A 16268-nucleotide genomic window follows, 5' to 3' on the forward strand; every position below is an offset into this window, starting at 1 on the left:
ATGCCATACTCATTCATGTAAATGTCAATAAATTTTTGTTTGACAGAATATTAACAGTATTCCTAGTTTTTTCAACAGCAAATTAGGATCCACATTTCTATCATTTTTACCAATATAAAAAATATTTTTAAAATGACTTTGAAAATAGTAGTGATTTATTTTTCATTTTCCATGGAAAAAATAATACTCTGGGAGTGAGTGCAATCATCATTTCTAAATGAGGAGTTACTAAAGGGTTGTTTAATAATGAGGAAAAGACAAAAAGAAGGGGGCTGGGGAGGGAGGGAGAGATGGAGGATGGAAGGGAGGGAAGATGAGAACAAAGGTGTTTGGGGTCATTTCTTTATGAGACTTCACCCTCCAAAATTACTTTCAGTGTTTTACCTAAGATCCCTAGATATGAACTTAAATAGTTTTTAGTATCTTAGAAAAAAACATTAAATGAAATCAAGTGTGAAGAGTACTCAGAATGGTGCCTGATAGATCAGCAAAAGTTAGCTCCTATTTTTCTAAAAGAAAATTTTATCATATTATGGGAAAATTTCACTATGGAACAGAAATCTTTCTATGTGAAACAGTGACATGCCAGGAGGGTACTTGGAACCCACAGGCAACTCAAACAATGTGCTCCTACTAACATAGGTCCTCCAACATAAATATTAGTTGTACAGACTTTTCTGTACACTCATTACCTGCTTACAATGAGAAACTGCTCCCCCCCCCAAAAAAATAAAGCTTTCATCACCCTAACGATAATGCACCTACTTTCTTACCCTATAATAGAGTGATGCAATAATAATAATACCTTTGAAAAGTAGGATACCAATTGAGTTTGCTCCCCTCACAACATTTCCTTCCCCCAAAGTAAACAGGCTTCCCATTTTAGGATCTGAGCAATGTCTATGTTTGCCAATTACACTACAGTAAATGAGTTATAAATTATTTTTATGTTTTGAGGTTAAATAAAATTTCTAAAAAATAAATAACCTATTCTTTATTAACATAAACATTACAGTAATTTAAAAAAAATTAAATGGAAAAAGGGGTTGGGCCCCAAATCAAAGATTTGGAAATTATTACTTACTGCAGGTACCAGTAATTTCTTCACTTCCTCAACGGCTCTCTTCAGTTTGATCTCTGCTCTGTTTTGAGCATCTTCCACAGTGATCAGTACATGTAAATCTTCATTGAGATGCTCCCAATTAGGCTTGCCTCTGTTCTGCTCCTCCTAAAAAGTTTGCAAAACACATTACCAATTTTTCTTCTCAAAGAGAGTTTATCTTTCTTAATACTAACCTGTTGCCAATTATTTAAGCTATGTTTGCAGCATTTTGCTATGATGAATCCCTGAACTCTACCTCTGAAAGTAATAATACACTGTATGTTAATTAACTGGATTTAAATAAAACTTAAAAAAAAATTGTGAGATTCCAATCAAAGGAGATAAAAAACTGGCATAAATTAATAGAACTAACAAAATAAAACAGCTCTCTACTACAACTTACATGTTTGCAGAGCTCATGCTAAGGAAAATATATGGACCTTAGCCTTTTAAGGATAGGAATATATTCTATAGTCAAGTATATGTTTCTGCCTGTATTTTCTGTTAATATCATTACTATGAAAATGCACCCTAATGTTTGCTAATCTGAATGGTACCCAAGAAAAATAGAGATCCCATTAATAAATGATGTGAATAAAAATTAAAATTTATGAACAAAATTTAATTTTTTTCACTTTAAGTTATTTTGATATAAATATTAATGAGGTTGCTTGGAAGTAACTATTTAATTAAAAAACCTATTAAGTATTTTCTTTCGCCTAGGGCACAGACACCATGAAAAAATGAGAAACTAGGGTATCAATGAGTTAAAAAGTTGAGAACCTCAGGGTTCTCTGTATGCCAAAGAACATAAAATGTATATACACATACCTCTACTGTGGCAAGGAAAATCAATTTTTAAATACAGATTTTAATTTTTATGTTGAAAAATGTTAACAATATTTTTTTCACCAGAATTCGTATTTTTTTATTTATCATTTTTTTGGTAGATAGATCTAATAAAATGACTCATATTTTTTGGTGAACCTAAAAAAGTGTCTATATTCATGAGTAAGGGACTTCTGCTTCCAGCCAAGATAAAATAACATGGACAAGATTCACTCTCCTGCCTGAACCAACCAAAAAACAAACAAACAAACAAACAAAAAACACAAAACCACAAATGGGCTAAACACAAGAAATGACAGTTCTCAAGCCTGTGAACATCAGGTAATGAAGACAGTGAGGCTGAGAGATGGCCAATCAATGAAGTAAAGCCCAGGATTACTTCAGCTCTCTGGCTTGGGAGTCTCCAGGCTGCAGCCCCGGGAAGGGTGCCAGACTGCCTCTCTGGGTTGAGGTGACTAAGCTAAAAATCCAGGTAGACCAACACACCTAGAGTTCAAACAAGAGTACTAGAAAGAGCTATACTGAAAGAATTCTGGAGATCTGCACAAGGTCCACTCAAACACTCAGCTGAACACTAGTCAGTGCATGTGTAAAAGAGGAAATACCAGAGGCTGGAGAAAGAACCAGCCACAGAACTCAGTAAAAGTGCTGGGTTCTTCACAGAGAGCCAGACTGAAAAGACTTCATGATTCACAGACACTGGGTAAAGTAAATAGAATGTAAATAGAAGGGCTTGCCTCAGTAATGGGAAATAATTAAACCTGGTCTGAGCACTATTCCGGTACTGCCTAAGTAAATCTTAAAAGCAAGACCTAAAAGGATGAAAAGTGTTTCTAACTTAAACTGTGTCCCAGAACAAAGCCCAAGAATACTTACAGGAATAGGAGACATGCACCCAAAAAGGTAAGTCACACTATTTGGCATCTAATCAGAAATTAACAGGCATGAAAAGAAGCAGGAAAATAGAACATAAATGAGAAGAAAAACCAATCAAACTAACCTAGAACTGTTATAATTACTAGACACTACAAGCTAGTGTGTGTGTGTGAGCGCGTGTGTGCGCACACACATATATGTGAGACACGAATACAGATACTAATACAGTGATAACTGAGGGACATTTATAATCCAAAATATTTAGGAAGGTGTAAAAAGAAAAACTAAAATCATAAGTGACTTAACACAGAAACTTTTATATATGGAAAGACAAAAATTTGCCAAAGAATTTAAAAAGAAAGATATTTGCATCATAGGAACAGAGAATAAAGTTAAAGTATAATTTAACATTGTGCTTTCCTGAATTTATTGAATAAATTTTTAAGTTGTAAAACACCTTGGTAAATATATACTCTTAATTAATTCAATAACTGAAGTGCCAGTTAAAAACTGAAAAGAAAGTTATACCTATCCTAATGTTTGCTTCAAAATGAAGGGTTTTGTTTAGTTTTTAAAACACTTAAAAAAGAACAAAAACTTGTAGACAAAGATGGTGAAATTATTGTAATCATGTACTTTCACTCCCTCCTAAAATTCTAGAATACTGTAGAGAGTTTAAAATGTACAAAACTATGTCATAAGGAAGAAGAAAATGGGAAAGAAAACAATTTAGAAACTACAAAACATATGGGCTAAGCAGTCAGGGATTTAGCTAACCCCAGGTGAAAAGGGACCGATTTCTGCTGTAGACCACCCCCCATGCCACCCCATCCCATCCCTCAGGGAAAAAACTGAGGAAATGGCAGCATTTCCTCAGTAGTAGGGGTAAAGGTGAGGCTAACACTAGAAGACTGGTTGAATTCTCATTAAGGAGCAGTTGATAATCTCCACCTCTCCTCTCCCCAGATAGCTGGCATTCCGTTATTCCCAGCAAAAGATAAGAAATATATTCCTAAAGAGTTCATTTTATAGAACCGGTTTTTTTTTTTTTTTTAACAAGTTTCTTTTTTTAAAGATTTTATTTATTATTTATTTATTTATTTATTTATTTATTTATTTATTTATTTGAAAGACAGAGACAGACAGAGCATGAGCATGAGCAGGGGGTAGGAGGCAGAGGGAAAAAGGAGAAGCAGACTCCCTGCTGAGCAGGAAGCCTGATGCAGGGCTCAATCCCAGGACCCTGGGATTGTGACCTGAGCTGAAGGCAGACACTTAACTGACTGAGCCACCCGGTGCCCTGAGAACTGGGTTTTGAGGGGCAGTTCATAGGATCACTTACATACTGAAGGTTGAGGTGTCCAGCCTTCTACCCCACTCCTCATCTAGAGTGAGGGCAGTCAGCCCACACACTAGGGAAGGGAGACTGGAAGACCTTTCTCTGGGAGTCTGACCAGCCCAACAAACAAACAGAAAACAACCTCAAGAAAGCAACCACTGACCAGAAAGAAGAAAAATTTGAAACTCTGCAGAGAGTTAAGACACTGTATCCTTGAAACAGATAAAGGATGCTGTTAAGAAAATTCAAAACACAAAAGGGAACTTGAGAAACTAAAAATATGATAGTAAAAATGAAAACTTGATAGAGATATTAGAAGATAAAAATTTAGAAACTCTCCCTCCAAGTAGCAAAGACACAGGGGGTAAATGGTGAAGAACAGTATAAAAATTAGAGGACTAGTTCAAAAGGCCCAGAAACTAAATGACAGATGTCTTACCAAGAAAAAGAAAAAGGAAGGGAGAAAAGTCATCAACATAATACATACTTTTAAAATGAAACTGAAGGATAAGAGCTTCCAAATGAAAAGGGCCCACTGGGTTCTCACCAAAATGGAAAAAGAAGATGAAAACTAAAAAAAATCAACTAACAGCAACATAAGCACACAGGTAGCAATAAGGAATAAATACTAAGAATCTCCAGTGGGGGTGGGGGTGGGGGGACCCATGTTTTCATCCTCAGACTTCATAAAATGAACATTATCAAACTTGATTTTTAAAAAAAAGCTTTTAAGATCACTCTACCCAGAAGCCAGATTTATCCAATTGTAGGCCATTCTAAACTCAGGTAGAGTTAAGAAAATTCCTTCACGAGTGAGTTTTAAGCCTAGTAATTATTCAATACAAACAATTTCTCCCTATGTTCGTTTTCTGTTTCTGTAATGGATAATAAAGGCAATATGGAATTGGCAATTACTATAGAAGTCAATAAAACCTATCCATAGATGTTCTCTTTCAGTCATAAAAAAACAAATAAGAAATTACCGTAGGATTAGAGTACATACTTCTGTACCCAATAGCTACATTAAGAATCTACACCCTTTCTCACTTCAATAAATAATTTGGGACAAATAAAAGGTTGAAATGAAGGAGAGAGGACGGATGGCAAATGGATATACATCAAAAATGGTGTATCTCTTAGAAACTTTGGTCAAGGTATTGATTTCTTTCTACAGTTACATTTCAAATTATATATATATATATTTTAAGATTTTACTTATTTATTTGAGAGACTGAGAGCAAGCACAAGCGGGGAGGAGGGCTGAAGAGGAGGGGCAGAGGGAGAGAGAGAAGCAGACTCCCCACTGAGCAGGGAGCCTGACAAGGGCTCGATCCCAGGATCCCAAGATCATGACCTGAGCCAAAGGCAGACACTTAACCAACTGAGCCACCCAGGTGTCCCTCAAATAGTATTTCAAGAGTCAACAGCAGAGATATGATGTAGAAAAAAACAGCTCATTATTACTCATGATTACAATGTCTGTTTTATAATCATCCAGAGCAATGTCATGTCATTTAATGTGCCACCAAATCTTCACAATACAGAAGAACATGGATATTTTTCTAATTGACACAGTCCCAAATTTGCATTCCAGCACAGTCATCCCTGCTGATTTCTAGGCCTTCAAATTCAACTGCCAACTTGACATGTGGACGTCATTGTCTCCAAAGCACTCAACATGTCTCAACTGGAGCTCATTATCTCCCTTCTCCAAACTTCTCTACAAGTGGGTCTCAGTTATTATTGATCCTAATAAGTGCAGACTTTTTAAACTTGAAGACAAAGACTAACTGGTTTTGTAGAAAAATCTTTGAAATGCAGTCATAAGGTTATTTATGCCTTGACAGGGAGAAGCTGCTATACATATACCCATTCAATCCACACAAATTTCAGGTGCCATTTCTTGCTTATATTCATTCCATGTTGTAAATAAACTGGCCTATTCACAAACATGGATTCTGATACCCATAACTATGTAAGTGATCACCTATATCCAGAATGCCTTCTTTAATATTTGCTTTTATTTATCTTTTGTTCTAAGTATCATACTGCAATTTAATTACCTGTTCTAGCTTATTAGAAAGTTTCATCTTAGCTGAATACTAGAACCATGTCTCACTGATTTTTAAACTCTTGATAATATGTATATAACTGACTTTTCACGTATCTGGCCCTTAACAAATACTTACTGAACAACTGAGCTTTTATTATTGAGGAATGTCATTAAAATACATCAGTACACTGCAGCTTTCCCCACCGTGCCTTGCTGTATTATTTTTGTATCTCTGTCTATATATATATAAGCCTCTATATAATCTCCGTTCATTATATATCTTGGTTTCTGGGCCTGCTTCTTTTTGACCTCATATTTAAGTTGCCAGTTACATTTGACAATCTTTACCCCCTTTTATTTTTGTTCTCTTCTAGTCAACTTTCCCAGATTTTCTACAATAATGCTTCTGAGGTCTGATTTTCATATCCAAAGTTTGTGCTTTGTGCTTTTCCTTTACTCTATCACCTCAGTACTACCTTGCTTCACTCTATCAGAAGAATGCAGTAATAGGTCAAAGTCTTTTTAAAACTGCCAAGACTTAGGGGCGCCTGGGTGGCTCAGTTGGTTAAGCCTTCGACTCTTGGTTTTGGCTCAGGTCATGATCTCGAGCCCTGAGATACAGCCCTGGGCCAGGCTCCACGCTCAGTGGTGGAGTCTGCTAAAATTTCTCTCTCCCTCCCCCTCTGCTACTCCCCTTGCTTGTGCTCTCTCACTCTAAAATAAATAAGTAAAATCTTAAAAAAAAAAAAAAAAACGCTGACAAGACTAAAGTTATATCTTAATATAACAGAACAAAGTAAGAGCAAAGACAACTTATATATATATATACATATATATATATATATATATAATTACTATGTATATATACTATGTTCAAAGCTCAAACCCACTGATCTAAAAGAGGCTGAAATGACATTTAACAAAATATCAATATAGCTTTATTTATATAGTAAACTAAAGTTTAGTAGCATATAAAGGAACTCTATAATACCACTCATTCCTAATTATAGAATAGATACAATTACCAATGATACTTTATTATGATCTACATTCTTGACAAGTATACTATAAAGAAATAACAAATTTCAAATAACTTTTAGTCTCCCAGGTGATGAAGAAGAAATTCAGAAATGAAAATAACAATGGTGATGATATGATATGTAACTAAGCTTTTATTAAACACTTACTGCTTGCCAAGTACTATGCTCAGTAATACAAACACACCAGCTCATCCAATCCTCCTAACAGCCACATGAGTACAGTACTATTATTCTTACTAACACGTTAACACAGAGGTTGAGACAGACGTGGCTTGCCCAAGTCACGCAGAAAGTAAGTGTTCTGTCAGTTCTATCTGACAGAACGACTTCAGAGCCTGCAGTAGCAACACTCATTCCTAGCATAAGACATCACCTACATGAGAGCCCTAATTAAGCAAACTGCCCTAAAATAGCATAAATAGTGAAAAAGCCAGAAACAGAACACTGACATCTTGAATCTTGAGAACTTTTTCTATTTTACCATTTTACCTTTAAAAATTTGTGTGGTATTTTAAACATGTCTTGCATAGCATTCAGAGATAGTAGGGACTTTGGATATAGATAAGGAAACAAACAAATTATTTGGTAAATGTGGTTTTTGTTTTTTTGATGTTGGTCCTATGTCCTAATTCCAAGTCAAGTGCTCTTTCTCCATAAATGAATTCCTGAATAAGTTACACGTAGAACAGTATCAGCAACTGGCAGAGAAGTACCTGGTAAAACAGATCTCTTACGTCTACAAATACGCTTTTTTTCTAGATGAGACAACTGCCTATCAAATTTCAATGACACAAATATACAAAAATGATAAACCTGTGGCCACTTAACACATAGAATTCCTTCAGTTATTAAAGTTTTCAATGGGTGAGATTCTTACAACTAAAATTTGGTCTTAATACACAATTAATATATCCAACATTATAAATGAGTTGGGGCTAATTCAAACCATTGTCCTGAAACAAGTTCTAACCATTACTTCTCAATTATACATCCTCCATTTCATTTTTGAAGCTACTATATGCAGTGACATAAACATATTAAATCAAAAAAAATTCTCAAAATTTGAGGAACTACTTAAAAACACCTGATGAGTCAGTGCCCTGTGAAGTTTAAAATTATGTTCTAATTACAGCATCTATCTGAACAACAAAGTAATTCTATAACATGAAACATCAGACCACACTGATTGTACCAACCCCTGCTGATAAAAAAAAATCTCTTTTAATTACACATTTGTAGTCAGGCAAATGAGCCCAAGACTTCTGCCCCTACTGTGCTCTTAATGTGAAAGTTCATATGCCAAAACTTCCAAGAAAGGAATTCAAAAGTGTTACATATTTAAGCAAACCAAGATTCCAATAACACACTTATGAATATATACATTTTAAGCCAAGAGATAAAGCTTAAACAGGTAACTATCTCCAGCTGTATATACAATCTTAAATTAGTAAGAAATATTCATTGAGAAACTGGACATAAAGTAGATTTCACATAATTTAACTGCTCACTGACTCTGGATATAAAGTTCCTCAAAAATTTTAACTTGAACTTGAGCCCAGCAACAATCATATTTTCCTTTTCTTTTTTTAAAGATTTTCTTATTTGAGAGAAAGGGAGAAGCAGACTCCCAGCTAAGCAGGGAGCCTGACATGGGGCTCAATCCCGTAACACCAAGATCATGACCTGAGCCAAAATCAAGAGTCGGACACTTAACAGACTGAGCCACCCAGGCACCCCAACAATCATATTTTCAAAGCAAATTATTTTCTAATAATATATGAAGATTAGAATATGTCTATATTCAGTTTGTTGAAGCCTCCTCCAGGAAATTCTTTAAGAAGCAGGCATTCGACAAATGCTTATTCAATTAAGCACAATGAGGGGCGCCTGGGTGGTGCAGTCAGTTGAGCGGCCGACTCTTGGTTTTAGCCCAGGTACTGATCTCAGGGTTATGAGATCAAGCCCCACATCAGGCTCTGTGCTCAGTGTAAAGTCTGCTTGAGACTCACTCCCTCTTCCTCTGCCCCTCCCACTCGTACTCGCTCGCTCTCTCTCAAATAATTAATTAAGCATAATGAAACAATTTACTAAATTTGAAGAACTTTTATTGTTATGTCAATTATTTTCCAAGTTAAGAACAAAGGGACTATTCTCAATACTTTTCCTTCACAAGAAACATTTCCTATGAACAATACTAAAAGACTGTCAGGTATGTCCTCCTTCCAGTTTTCATACAGTAATTCTACTAATTTAAGTGTGTAATGACCCTGTGTCTAAACTAAACTTATATATCACCAGTTATGGCCACACTATGGCCAAATTATGGCCAAATAACATTGGTTTCTTCCAATGACGACCAAAAATTATCAAGATTTCTCTAGATCTGAGCTGCCTGTAGTATGCGGAAATAACTTTGGATTGTGACCATTTGGGAAGCTGAATGTGATCTTGATGATGCTACAGTGAAGGTGAAAAGACTGAACTAAATATGTATGAAGAATTTCCCCTAAAAAGACAAAAATGATCAAGTGATTTTTAATTTCACTTCCCAGCAAGTTTAAAGATCAATGGCTGGATAACGGTTAACAAAAATAGAGAGTGAGAACAGAAATAAAGAACTGTCAGGAAATCCTTTTGGAAACCTGGGGATGAGTTTCTGTTGCTAACGATTACCCATATAAAAGCAGTTATTGCCCATGGAAGCATGAAACACTTCCTCAAAGCATTAGAATCCTTTTGCTATTCTATGTGAAATTTTATATACTGTTTTATTCTCTTCACTACCTAGTACATGTAAGAAAAGATTATTAAAGGTATAGAAAAGTAGTCATTTGTTTTAAAAAGTGATGTTTTAAAATATTAAATTGGAATATTTACTTGCTGATAGTACACTAAGAAAAAAGAAAAAGACTTAACATTTCTACTTTTTCCTCCCCCAAATCAAAATCCCAATTTCAAAAATCATCTCTTAATGAAATCTTCCCCAAGTCCTCTCAGACAAGATGTTTCCTTCTATCGTTTTATCTTCTGACATAGTAAGTCTGATTTGTATTACTATCTAAAAAGCTCCAAGAAGTCTAGAATCAAACTCACCTCCATACTCCTTAGCACTGATCATAGTAAATGCCCCATAACTGTTCAACTTTTCCTAGAGCACAGCATGAGATACAAAAATAAAGTCACAGCTAATATTATTAACAGAAGTAAACATATACGGCCTCAGACTCAGCATTTTATATCTTACAAAGTTAATTCTTTTAAAGCCTTAGAAGTAGGTATTATTATAAATCACCTCTTTCTCACTGAAAAATGAGATAAACTAATGGGCAGAACCCTGACTTAGTGTCACTCAGCTAAACTGACTTCAGTTTATATAATCTGCCTTCAACACTTTACAACTAACAGTACACTACTAAGTAAGAAAGGTTAAATATAATTACTTTAAAACCAAAATAATAAAAAAGATTATAGTTATTTCACTGAAAACAGTAACAGGAAACAAGATGATTATTCTGACAAAGCCACCTACAGAATTAACTTACTGCCTTGAGCAAAAATCATTCCCAGGTCCAAGTATGACAGTACTAAGAAGAGAGTTAAGAGAATGACAGAATATGGTTCACTATTACAAAGGTAATTTTTCCTGAGGGAATTTATTTAGACAGTAAATTCTACAGACATTCAAAACAAAACATTTGTTTTAGAATATGATTTTTAAATGTGATTTCTGAATACTCATTTGCTGATATTCTAAGGAATTTATGATACTACACTTACTAACTGTATTCAGGCAAAATACCTGAACCTTGGTATCCTCACCTGTGTAAGTGTAGTTAAGTCCAGTACTTAACATCACAGGACTAGGACTAGGATGAGCTCTAAATGTGCTATGTTTGTACAGCACATAGAAGAGCACCAAGCATCTCATAAGACCTATTTAACAACTTATGTTACTGCGGTTTTGAACAGGCTGCTATCTAAAATCTAACAGGAATAGAGGACTGTAGGAAATGACATAAGCAGGAATATCACAGAATGGATGACTGAACAACAGCAAATAAACGGACATGACTACAGGTTGTAATTTAGAAAAATAAAATCAGAAAGCACTTTGGGGATAAAGAGTACCATCTTAACATAATCTAATTTTTAATTAACTTAGTCAATAAAAATATACTAAACATCAACTAAAAACATGAAATTACTTTAAAATAAAATTTTTATGAGAAAGAAGCTCAATAAAGATCCACCTGTAATCTCTGCAGTAGCGGACTGGAGGAGAGCTCAGCTAATCAAAGCATTGAACTGTCTTCCATATAGGGTTTGGATTTGGAACAGCACATAAAGACGACTACAGTTTCCCAGAAGAAGGAATAAACCGTGTTTATTCCATGAGCTCTACACAAAATAGACCAAAAGAATAGTAAAAGGAATTTATTAAAAATTAATGAAATTGAAGGGTTCAAATACTACTGGTTCCATAATATTTTCCCATCACCCCCCCTCTCTCAGAATCCACCTCCCCCACTTTGCTTCCATAGAATTTCATGGCTCTATACTACTACTTACTACTACTGTACTACAATAGTCTTCTCTATCAGTATACAGAGTAATAAGCCTCTAGAGAGCAAGATGGTTCCTTCTCATTTTTTGCATTACTCAAATACATTTTAAAAATGCCTAAATAAAGAGTTTGGTATATAACCAGTAGATGTATACTTCTCTGTTCTAGTCTGCACACAGATGTGGACGTGTACTTCTTTTATAATGTTTTCATTATAAAATTATAAAATTTCATTTTCAATGTTGTTGAGTATTTGACATTTTATATGTATGCATATTTTATCAATGAAACAATGTGTCACATACAAATGTACTACTGGTTTCTCAACATATATACATGCTATTCTAATGAACACAATACAAATTTACTTCAAAAGCATCACTAAATTCAAATTAGGTTTTTTTTTTTAAAAAATCATTATGCATTTGCTTTACTCACTACTGTCCTTATACATCAGAAATCATTTCCTTAACACATCTGGCAAAATATTTTGTATACAGTAAGCATTTTAAAAACATCTGGAATTAAATTTCTATACTATAAACCTAAAGTAGCAAGTAAATAAAGTATACCAGTTAAATGATTACTAAACTCCTAAGCCATATGGTGTTTCTTATGCATTCTACATGTGTACTTTTCTATGTAGGTTAGGGAAAATCATTAAACATCTAAAAAATTCAATGTAAGACCTATAAAGAAAAATATCAACTAGGCAATACCAAAACAGAATATTCTACCTGCCTTCTGTGATTAAAAATAAAAACACTAAACATGTAATTGAAGTAAAGACACATATTCAAAATAAAAAGATGAATCAGAGGAATAAACTACAATCACAGGAAAGTAAAGGTTATCTTGAAGGATCCACATACAGCTACGGCCTGCCTCATTTCTTTGGAAGCCAAAGACCATAGCTTAATGTTATATAATTAGGATTTTCCAAAATGTAAGAGAGCAACAGCACATGGTTTGTTAGATTACAGTCCTTGAGGACTATAATACAGAAGAGGAAGCTCTATTACTTATAGTTGTTACTTTGCAATGTCCTGTCTGTCCAACCTAAGGCCACTGTAGGTATTTACACCATTCATATTGCCCAAATATTAATTCACAGCCTCCTTCAGGTAATCTTGAACCCATCAGTGATAAGCAGCATCAAAAACACAATTGTCTCTAATACAGAAATGCCTAACTGCAGAGCTCTACTGTCCCACCTGAACTTTAAGATCCTTGGTAAGGAAAAAAGGAATATGCTAAACTCTTTCATATTCCATGGTCCTGAGCACCTACCAAGTATTCATATTTATTAACGATAACTGGAGTGTTAAGTATGCTCCAAACCCTAAATCAGCATTTGGTCATTGTGTAATAGAGAACAAATAAAAAGAATTGATTAAGTAGAAAGACAACAAACAAGAAGGTCTTTCCACATTACCTACCTCAAAAAAGTGAACAAAGACTCAAATACCAGCCTTATTTCAGTACCTTATTTCAGTTACCTCTGTAACCCTGAGCAACTCATTCATATATTCATTTATTTACTCAGTATTTGAGTTTTTCTACTAAACAGAAGGCACCTTCCTAAGTAAACAAGGTTTATGACGCCTAGGTGGACAGACATACAAGCCCTGAAGAAGCTCACAGGCTAGCTAGCCAGGAAGACACAGAGGAAATAAGTAGTAATGGAATAACTATTTACTTGCGATTGAAATGAGTGACAGACACCAAAATTCACTGTCTTATCAAAGTGCATAACTAAACTTGACTGATCTAGGTTATTCGGTGAAATAACTACCTCCTGAAATTATATTTCCTCATTTGTAAAGGTTACAAGGTTGCAAAGATTCAATGAAAGAAAGGATGTTTAAGACAGTGACTAAGTTCGTAGCACCTAACACTTTTATTATGTACCTCCTAGTATCCCTATTCCCCTCCTAGTCTTTCCTTAAAAGATGACTTTCCAGGTAATATGAATTCACTGCCTGTCATTATGTTAACACAACCAACCATCAAGGAAGTCCTAGTTCCTCTACAAGGAAGCCCCCAAATCAAAGCCACAGTAAAAAAAAATAATAAAATTAATTAAATTGAATGAAATAACAATTAATCATTCCTTTAGATTAAAAAATACAGGTGTCCACCCCCAATTACCTGGAATATTTTAATTATTTTCATGGCAGTGACTTTCAACCTTGGAAAGTTTTAGAATTAAGATTAGAATGATAAAAGTAAGTCAAACCAGAGTAACGTTAATAGTTTGGTTTTTTTTTTTTTTTAAGATTTTTATATGTTTATTTGAGAGAGAGAGAAAGAGAGCGTAAGTGGGGGTTAAAGGAGGGGCAGAGGGAAAGGAAGAAGGAGACTCCCCACTGAGCAGAGAGGCTGACTCAGGGCTTGATTCCAGGACCTTCAGACCATGACCTGAGCTGAAGGCAGACGCTTAACTGACTGAGCCACCCAGATGCCCCTGTGTGTGGGGTTTTTTTGTTGTTGTTTTTTTTAAGATACTGGTTTAAGAGAGAGAGAGAGAGAGAGCGAGGAGAGGGGCAGAAGGACAAGTAGACTCACCACTGAGCGCAGAGCCAGCCTGACTCTGGGCTCAATCCCAGGACCCTGAGATCATGACCTGAGCTGTAGTGAGATGCTTAACAAACTGAGCCACCCATGCACCCCTCTATTTCTTATCTAAAATATTTGTAACATTGATAATTATTTGGTATATTTAAGTATCTTAAAATTGTCCTTCTGATTTCAATTGAAAAAAAAAATATAGATAGGTATCCACAACACACCCCAGAGATTATCATAGCAATGGGTCAGAAGCATCTGTATTTTGAAAAGCTCTACAGATGGTTTTAATGCACAGCCAAGTGGTAGTAGGAATAAATACTGCGAATAGCATACCTCTTATTTCTGGTTAATAGATGACATGATGTCCAATGGTGATTAAAAGTATAATACTAGATTGTCCAAATGGTTCATGCATTAGGAGCAGAGTTCTTTTCCTAAGAATTCCAAAGTATTAACATATTTCACCTATCTATACTTCCCAGAGGATAAAAAGCAAGGATAACTTTACTTCATTAAAGAACTAGGTGAATTCAAGGTTCTCCAGGTTTACATTTCTCCTATTACACCACCTCTATCATCCCAAACCTATAAAATCCAAGACTTTTCTTCCAATCTTTTATTAAAATGTGGCTAACAAAATACAGCTATAAAAAGTGATACCTTTCTAATAAACCTTCACGATAATTGGATCAGCAAAATATAACCATAAAAGTGATATTTAATGTAGCACAGTGTATTATGTAATGCAATTTCCCTTTTCCCTTAAAGATACTGAATTATTTTCACTTCCTGTGGGTACTTGTGAAAAATGACTGACCCAGAGTAAGACTAACATGTACATTCAAAGATGTGAATAAACTGAAAACATTTTTTTAAAAATTCTTCTTCAATGATGTAGTTAGCATGACTGGAATGGGTTTCAACAGTCTAAATACACGTTAAGTGGAAACACAACAGCTAACAGCACCTTCAAACACTTGCATCAAATAGGTGGTGGTCAAGCAAAAATAGAGTAAAAACAGGGTCTGTTATCTTTTGTTTCCTTATTAAATGCCACTCTGCAGGCATTTTAATAGGTAAAAACAGCTGTAGGAATGCCTTCTTCATGAATTACAGTTATGCAGCCAACAAATATAATTTCCCTAAAAACTGTTCAAAAAATTCCTGAACTATTTACTAACTAAACTGGCCTGTTACACTCATGACTCTCTACTGTTACAAACTGTCACTTTTATATATTTTATACACTATCCAGTTATAATTAATGTTTAAGTTAAATGTTACATTATTTTGTTATTTTTACACTCTACTGTAATTCCCTGACAATTCGCCTACCTCACCAAAGAAAAGCATGATCTCTGAGCAGAATAAAAAATAAAAGTTCAGAGAATCCATGTTTTGTTTTGTCTTCTTTATTAGAAATCATTTCGAGCACGCTCAAGCTTCAGAGACATGGAACTAAAGTGCAATTCTTAAATTCCTCTCCCTATTATCCACTGACATCACTAGAACTGTATAATCACAAAGTTATTCTTTGCTTCAAAATCTTAATTACAGCTTTAAAATATGTTTCATCAGTGACCAAGGACGTATTTTCAGTGACCAAGGAAGTATTTTCAGTGACCAAGGAATGGTGCACCACTTATCCACTAGTGATGAAAGACTTCTCTTACCTACAACAACAAGATTTGCTTAGACAGGACACCCAAGTCCACTCTTTGAGAATAAGTTTGCTCCATTTCCTCTCAGCTAATTAAGGAACTGATGTAACAGATGCTATTTCCCATCTAACTGAAATATGAAGGCAATGGAAACATTTTCTCAGGTATAAAACAAGCTTTGTAACAACCACATGAAATCATTGTAAATGGTAG

At 34.8% G+C, this 16268-nt stretch overlaps 1 protein-coding gene across 7 annotated transcripts in view; it reads right to left on the reverse strand.

Moving 5' to 3' along the window:
• QKI (QKI, KH domain containing RNA binding) overlaps positions 1–16268 on the reverse strand; it is a 157499-nt gene that overhangs the window by 43945 nt on the left and 97286 nt on the right. For all 7 annotated transcript variants that reach the window (XR_013441019.1, XM_036091745.2, XM_036091744.2 and 4 more), the window contains exon 4: positions 1085–1228. Coding sequence is in view for 6 of the 7 variants with exons in the window: in XM_036091745.2 (XP_035947638.1) it covers positions 1085–1228 (144 nt within the window). In the remaining variant the exon portion in view is untranslated. The remainder of the gene's footprint in view (positions 1–1084; positions 1229–16268) is intronic.

This window comes from Halichoerus grypus, chromosome 9 (genome assembly GCF_964656455.1).
Source record: "Halichoerus grypus chromosome 9, mHalGry1.hap1.1, whole genome shotgun sequence".
Taxonomy (NCBI): Eukaryota; Metazoa; Chordata; class Mammalia; order Carnivora; family Phocidae; genus Halichoerus; species Halichoerus grypus.